Source organism: Columba livia, chromosome 19 (assembly GCF_036013475.1).
Source record: "Columba livia isolate bColLiv1 breed racing homer chromosome 19, bColLiv1.pat.W.v2, whole genome shotgun sequence".
Lineage (NCBI taxonomy): Eukaryota > Metazoa > Chordata > Aves > Columbiformes > Columbidae > Columba > Columba livia.
The window spans coordinates 10,827,419-10,835,366 of NC_088620.1; the positions used below are offsets into that span (position 1 = coordinate 10,827,419).

Below are 7,948 nucleotides of genomic sequence, written 5' to 3' on the forward strand. Positions count from 1 at the left end.
CAGGGGATGGGGCAGTGAGGGGATGGGGCGGTGAGGGGATGGGGCAGTGAGGGGATGGGGCAGTGAGGGGATGGGGCAGTGCAGGGGATGGGGCAGTGAGGGGATGGGGCAGTGCAGGGGATGGGGCAGTGAGGGGATGGGGCAGTGCAGGGGATGGGGCAGTGAGGGGATGGGGCGGTGAGGGGATGGGGCAGTGCAGGGGATGGGGCGGTGCAGGGGATGGGGCGGTGCAGGGGATGGGGCAGTGAGGGGATGGGGCAGTGAGGGGATGGGGCAGTGAGGGGATGGGGCGGTGAGGGGATGGGGCGGTGCAGGGGATGGGGCAGTGAGGGGATGGGGCAGTGAGGGGATGGGGCAGTGCAGGGTGAGGAGATGGGGCGGTGTGGGTGTCCAGCCACGGGGACACTGACCCTGCAGTTGGCCAGAAAAGCCGGATGAGCGACAGTGGGGACACACGTCTGTCCCAGCACAGCCCGTGGTGCCGTGTCTGATCATTGTCTGTTTGGCAGTGACGGAGACGCACCCGGGGGGAACCCCATGGTGGCGAGTTTCCAAGATGACCTGGATTTGGATGACAAAATCCCCAGCAGACCCGTGCTGGCAGCAGAACGGGTGCCCAGCAAGAACATCACCCTCTCCAGTGAGGAAGAAGAGGAGGTGAAGGACTCTAAGATCGTACTCATACCTGATGAAGACATCGACACAGAGCAGGGGAAAAAAAGGTACCAAGCACAGCCTGAAGCGTGGGGTTGTGCTGGCAAACCTGGGCCTCGCTCGGTCCTGCCGCTGGCTTGTGTGTGACCTCTGGGAGACCTTGGTGTTTCTGTCAGCCTGCTCCTTCACCTGGGGCCAGGTTTTCTTTAGGTGGGAGTGCTTTGTGCAGCATTCTCTGCACCGCACCTCGGCAGTGTTGCCCCCGAGCACCGTGCTCTCTGGGATGTTTTTGCTCGGGAATGGCCCATGGTTTTTCTCAAGTTCAAACAAGAGGCTGTAAGCTCCTGAATGTCTGCTCGTAGCTGTGTGAGGAGGACAGAGAAGCGAAATCTTGTGGTGAGGAAGCGTCAGTCATTCACCACACCCTATGCTGGGGAACGATGCACTGGATCGTGGTTCTCCACACACCGTATCTGGTGGGTAACAGCCAGGTGTGGCCCACTGGCTCAGCCACCTGTGCAGCAGCATCCCCAGGGCCCAGGACCATCTTCGGCTTCGGAGGGGTATGTGTTTGACCACACATCCACCTGGGATGAACCGCCTCTCCTGTCCAGGTGCACGTTGCAGCCCTTGAGGCGGGCTCAGCTGTTAATTGGTGTTTGTGCGTTGCTTCACAGAGTGGTGGTGTGGACAGCCTCTGACAATTTGTTTCTTTCTTCTCAGGTCTTCCAGAAATTCTCTGAAACCACAGAGTGAAACAATTTTGACCAAAGCAACCGACCCGAAGCCTCCTGACAGTTTACCTCCGCGTTCTGGCTCCGATAGAAACAGCAGCAGCAAGCTCAACACTGGCCTGCCGGCTGCTGCCACCAGCCCAGCAGCAGCCCAGGCCCCAAAGGCCACTTCCCAAAGCAAAGGACACGCTCTCAAGCAGAAAGTGGTCAAAGAGGAAAAGCCTGAGGAGTCTGACAGTGACCAAGAGGGACCAATAGCCACTCAGATGCTCTCATTTGTTATGGACGACCCAGACTTCGAAAGCGAGGATTCTGACAGCCAGAAGAAGAAAATGGTAAATAACATGCATGAATCGCTGTGCGCTGCTGCGAAGCTGAGCGTGAGGTGCTGAGACATGTGACTGCGCAGAGCGTTCGCCGGCTCCCCCATCTCCCGGTGGCGGCTGCGGCAAGGCAGGCGCTGAGCAACCCCGGGAGATTGAGACAGGCACTAACGCACTAGTGCTGTCATTGGTGAAGCCACATGGCAACAAGGTTTGTGCTTACGGGTTTGATGTGCTCTTTATTCTCGGTAAGTCCAGAGCACAGCCAGTCCAGTGGTGTGGAAGGTATGAAATACAAGTCTAGTGGTTTTTCACCCAAAGATTAGTGTGTAGAAGCATGTGCATGCCAGAGAGAGAGAACAAGTGAGCTCCCTACAGTCAATCCAGCAGTCAAAAGGCCGTAACAAAATTTGCTTGGCAAATGTCCTTACTGACATAGGCAGATCTGCCTGCAAAGGCTGTTCCAGCGCTGCCAGGGCAGCTGTACATCCCGGTGCCACCTGCGGGTCTGTCCCTCCGTGCCCCTCGTGCGTTAAAGAAAACACAAGCACCTTCTCTGGGCTGGTAGGAACTTGCTGCTCTGGCTTTAGATGTCCCTGATTTCAGGGGTTCAACCGGTGTCTGGGTTAGCCGCTATTCTGCTCTGGTTTATGTGTTTGCATCATTCCAGAATCCTGCAGGAAGGACAGTTGTCCCAGTTTCTTTGACCTTGCCTGGATGTCACGCTGTTTATTGGGGAATTTTCCATTTGTGTAGCAGTTTCAGTGCCTGCTTTTCCTGGCACTTTTAATACAAAAGCAAAAGTATTTGCAGCAAGTTTACTTGTCTTAGCATGCAAGGATGAGAACCAGGATTTGTGAAGGAACTCGCCATTGCGACAGTGCCGGGGGGCTGCCCCATGGCTTGTGGACGCTTTTCAAGTTCAAGGTTACCAGTCAAGCAAAGCAGCAGCACGAGCAAGGAGGGGGCATTGCCGGGCTCGAGTGCAGAGCGGGGCCGGGTTTGGGCAGTGGGGAGCGTATGAAGAAAGAGTGGTTAACAAGTTGTGAAGAGGATCAGCTGGCAGGTATCAGAACATCATGAAACTTCATTTCCATTCCCATCATGCAGAGACAGAGGATTTTTGGGGTGATACCCAGCACCCTGGTTTTTGGGCCACATTGACGGTGCAAATGTGTCCTGGGAGCACGTTCCCTTTTGACTCTATGAAGGGCTTATTCTGCAAACACAGATGGTTTCCTTGGCCCTGCTGCCTGTTGCCTCTGGCACGCGGGACCTCGCGCAGCTCCCCAGGAAAAGGGTTTTGTCCGTCAGCTCTGGAGCTGAGTTTTCAGCTTCAGTTTCCTAATGATTTGATTTGCCCAAAGCAGCGGTGCCTCTCTAGGGCAGTTAGCAGCTGATGCTGTTGAGCTAACGCAGTTGAAGGTCTTGTTTCATCCCTTTACGTCAGAAATTTGATTTTGGTAGCCCAAATGCTCGGTTATCAGAGCACATTTTCCAGTGCCAATGCTGCTGAGACATGTTACCAGGGCAAGAAATAGATAGAGCTTATAAGATCAAGGGCATTGATTTCCAGGCAGCAACAGCTCGGTTCAGCCTTTCCTCCTCCCTGCCTGCTGACATCTGGCATCTTTGTGTACAAAATGCTTCGAGCTTTGGTTGAAAGCCCTGGCTGTGTTGTCTGCCTTTTCTTGTCTCTAGGATGAATTCCCAGTCCGGGAAGATCTCTCTGAAATATCTGATGACGATACCTCATTGGCAAAGCCACCCCAGCCTGTGAAACCAACAGTCCACTCCTTTAAACTGAAAAATGACTCGGATCTCTTTGGTTTGGGTTTGGAAGAAACTGGTCCCAAGGAGAGCAGCGAGGAAGGTAAAGGTCACACCGTATTCCCACTCTTGCTGATTTTGATTGTCAGGCATCTGTTTTGTCCAGAATGGTTCCAGAGTGCAAGCAGACCAATTTGCATTAAATATAATACCCTGTAACTTCATGCAGTGCCCTGTGTGAGTCTTCAATGAGGTTTAACACAACATAACTAACTTTTTTTAAGCTTTTCCCTCATGAGGAAGGGGGGATAGGACTTACCTGTCACATCAGCCATGTTCTCTCGCTGTCCCACCTGGAAGCAGCAGAACATCTTTCACAAGCTGCTTCCCTATAAGGCTTCCAGCTCAGCACTGCCATGTCCACCCCCTCAAGAATTTGGATCAATTTGAGCAAAATGCTCCAACATACCCTGCCAGTTTGCTCTTCTATTTTTGGGAAGGGTGGGGCGGGGTTCTGATCACAACCTCAGCGTTCCTCGGGCTTTTCTGTTTTTTTTCCCTGTCTGCTGATGGAACAAATCATACCCACTCAAATAATTTCTGCCACTTTGGCATTACTGCAAAGTGACTTCCTATAGATCTGCCCCTGATGTCACTGTGAAAGATGAGAAGTTAAAAGACTTAAGGGGAGGAAAAGCTGTAAGCAGCACCAGGGAGAGATCTCTTTGAATAGCTGTTCCAAAAGTGTAAGCAAGATGTCACAGGCTGCAATGGCTTCATCGGCTTGTCGCTTTGAGCTGCTGAACAGCACAGCTTGAAATAGCAGAAGTGCATCTGCAGAGGCCCAGGTCAATAATTTAACTTCAGTTTAGTGGCTTTAATAATTCAATGTGGGTTCTTCCTATCTCTTTCTGCAATAAATATAAAAACGTCTTGGTAGTCAGTCAGTTGGAACTTGACCAGCAATTAGACTTCTCCATGGCTGACTTCTATTTACAGACCAACCAAGGAGAAGAATGTGTAGGTAAGACTGACAATCAAATTCCACAAGTGAAGCACGGTGCAGTTTTAAACCCTCCTGTGAAGGAGCCACGTAGATCCTCTCCTGCTCAAATGGAGGTTTTGTGCGAAGGCAGTGGACATTTGGCAGTCTAATTAGCAGCAGAGTCATCCACCAACCTGGGACAAATGATTTGACAGTGCCGCACTCTGGGACTCATTTGATCCAGCGGAAGCAGCCGCCCCGTAGAGCAGGACTGCAGCACTGAGCCTTCCCCCTGTGGGGATCTCATTCCCATCCCAGTGTGAGCAGCGGCGTCTGGGTCACTCCCGTGTCCCGAGTGGTTCTGCCATCCCCAGCTCCGCTTGCCGAAACACAAACCATGCCCGCTAGGATTTCACTGCCTTTGAATAGTTAGTGCTCAGAGGGAGACGGTTCCTAGGAGCATTTCTTCACTTCTGGAGATAATAACCTGGTCCCCAGTTTGGCCTTTGGACCCAGTCTGGATTTGTTTCTTAGTAGCTGTGGTACAGTCACCACCCAGGTCAGCGTTGACAACACAGTATGATATAGATAATACCATGCTCATAATTAAATTAGATGTATATGGTGAAGCAAGGGTGTGGGTGCTGGGGCCCGTGTTGGTTTCCGAAGGACGCAGTTTGGCCGGAGCAGTCGCGGTTGCCTTTGCACGGGGCTCCAGGATGGAGCATTTTGCTCTCAGAAATCAGAACAGGGCAGAATTGCATCTCTCACAGGTTCGATTGTTTAAAAACAATGTTGTTGTTGTTGTTTTTGTTTGAACAGATAAACAGGCTTCTAAGGAGAAAAAGAAGAAGAAAAAGAAAAGCAAAGAGGTACTATTTAATTCCTTAGAGCTGTTCTGCCGTATAATCTGCCGGCCGAGGAGAGGGCGGCTGTGTGCGGTGCACTGTGTACCGGGAGCCTCTCCCGGGCTCTGCAGAGCATCACGCCTGGAGAACAGTTGAATTTTGGAAAGGCGGCGTGTGAATTTGTAAAATGCAGGACTAAAGAGAGCAGTGCGTCTCTGCCGGGCTGAGCCTGTTGGTATCACCGTGACTTTTTGCACGCAGAGGGGTGTCCCCAGCAGCCCTCCCCCCAGCCTGCGGGAGGCTTGGGCTTTGACATTTCTGCCTGTCCAGTACTGTGGCATTGTCAGCCACGGATGAACCAGATGGTCCTTTCTCTCTGTCCAAACGCACAGAAGGGTCTTCAGGAATTAACTCCAAGCCGCCTTGGTAGGAGATGCTTCACCCGAAGCGAGGTGCTCAGTTTCGGGTGGTATGTGCGGGGTTACTGGCGCGCTCTGAGGAGTTACTCATAATGTTTTTCTCATTTTGCAGGAAGAGGAGAAGTCTGTGAAAAAGAAGAGCAAACACAAGAAGAGCAAAGAGAAGGAGGAGAGCAAAGAGGAGAAGAAGAAAAAAAAGAAGAAGAGCAAGGAGAAAAACAACGAAATAGATGAACTGGAGGCTTTTCTCGGAGGAGGAGCCAGCATGAGCAAGCCGCGGGGAGGTGGGGACTATGAGGAGCTGTAGGCTGGCGCCTGTGTGCGCGGCGGACTCTTCTCTGTGGCTGTCTCCATCTTTTCTTACGAGTCACACCAGGGCAGGTACAGATGTGTAAAGCTTTGCCCATTTGCCATATATTCTGTCAAAACGGAGCTGGCAAAACGAAAGCTTCACATCTGTGTGTGCTGCTCTGGTGCATTTGCAAGGCAAATCCAGCTGAGATGTACTTGAGTAAGGGGAATGTTTAGGACACGGTTTCCAGGCTGTTGGTTTTTCTCCTTCCAGGATGCCCCACGGGGCAGCTGGTGGGGCGTGGGGGCCAAGGGGACCTGCCTCCCGCTCCCCTCCGCTGTATTCCACTCCTGCACACCTGAAATTCCTGTCTTGCTAAAGGAGTGCAACAAAACATGCTGCATGAACGCATCGTGCTCGCCTGTCTCAAGTCTTTAACTTTTTATCCTTCCTATTTTTTTAATGAGAAAGGTGGTATTGGCCGTTGCTCCACCCAGCAGCTGATGAGCGTTAAATCAAGCGGATCATGCTGTGGTACAGTTCTCTAAAACAGCAGCTGCAGGGCCAGAGTGAGAGAGAGTGCGTGTGATTTTGGGGTCCTTTGAATGGGACCTTCCTGCACAGCAGCTTAATTAGCACTCACTGGTGCTGCTGTTGGAATTCATGAAGCCCCATTGATTTCCGTGGCCCCAGTGTCTCAGACACTACACGTAAGCTGCTATGCAGTTTGGGAAAACAATGCAAAGTGCAAAGCTAACCTGAAAAAGAGAAAGGAAAATCAGTGCTTTTCTGCATTTCCCACCCTTGAATTTGCATATACTAGAATCCCCTCCCTTCAATACCTCTCAGGGACATGACTCTCACGTGGAAATGAAGATATCCAGAGCTTCAGAACTGTCTACAGGGAAGTGTTAGCATGGCAAGGCGTTTGCTTCTCAGGCATTTTACAGTCAGGCTGCAGAGCACCGGCCGCCCCTCTGCACTGGGGGGGACAAGCACCGTGGCTCTGGCAGCGCCGTTCCAGCCCGGCTTCTGCAGCTGCCGCAGCCGCGTTTCCCGGGCCGAGCGCCCCGGCAGCCAGCACGCTGCCCTCCCTGCCCCGGCGCAGAGCCCCCCTGTCCCAGCGCTGGGGGAAACCTTGACAGTTGTGCTTTGAACTTAGAGCCGTGGATGGCTGGTGCTGGCTCTGCAGCGCCAGCGGCCGTTGGATGGGCACCACCGGGCAGCCCATCACGCGTACCCGTGTCTCAGTGTCCCTGTGCTTGATGGAGCTTGTTCCTTCTCCATACCCTGTTCTGTTCTGGTGCTGGTGTCCGTTTCGCAGCTCAGATGGTGAAGCTCCCTCCAGGCTGTGTGTGTTACGTTATCCTGTTGCTTGCAGGTTGATTTGAGGTTTGGTTTTGTTCTCACTCTCCCCTTTTTGTTGTAAAATGTCAACCATGAAATGTGAACTGGGGTTTCCTTCTCCATCCCTATAAAGCAAGATGTTCTTTTGATCCGTCAGCCACTCCAGAGCTGCCTTGGACAGCAGGTGGTTATCTAGTCCATTTTTCTTTTCCCCAGCCCCCAAAATGCACTTGTAACTGTTTCCCTGTAAAACAAACTGATTTTTTTGCTGCATGAGCAGTACATTGTTGAGGTCTGTTTGCCATTAGCATTTGCCTACTGCGCATTACTACATTTCACATAAGACTGTAGGGAAACCGCATGGGACAGTTCAGACTGCGCTTTGGGGAAGGACCAAGCGGATGGGGATGCGACGGGTTTGCGGCCTCTCGTGAGAAGGCGCTGGAGCTTCAGCTGGCTGCGTTCCTGAGAGCGCTTCTGTTCCGGCAAGATTTTGGGTCATGTTCCATTTTGCATCGAAAAAACCTGGTACAATCCACTCTGACTATAAAGCTCTGTTGTACAACTGCCTCTGCA

General features: G+C 52.2%; 1 protein-coding gene across 3 annotated transcripts in view; it reads left to right on the top strand.

Annotated features, from left to right (window-relative positions):
- The window catches only part of RABL6 (RAB, member RAS oncogene family like 6), a 61,977-nt gene extending 54,038 nt beyond the window's left edge, over positions 1–7,939 (top strand). For all 3 annotated transcript variants that reach the window (XM_013370706.3, XM_021280487.2, XM_005513199.4), the window contains 5 exons: positions 510–722; positions 1,378–1,723; positions 3,413–3,584; positions 5,289–5,338; positions 5,846–7,939. In XM_013370706.3, coding sequence (XP_013226160.3) covers positions 510–722; positions 1,378–1,723; positions 3,413–3,584; positions 5,289–5,338; positions 5,846–6,040 — 976 coding nt within the window. In that variant the 3' untranslated portion in view covers positions 6,041–7,939. The remainder of the gene's footprint in view (positions 1–509; positions 723–1,377; positions 1,724–3,412; positions 3,585–5,288; positions 5,339–5,845) is intronic.
- Positions 7,940–7,948: the final 9 nt, after the last annotated feature.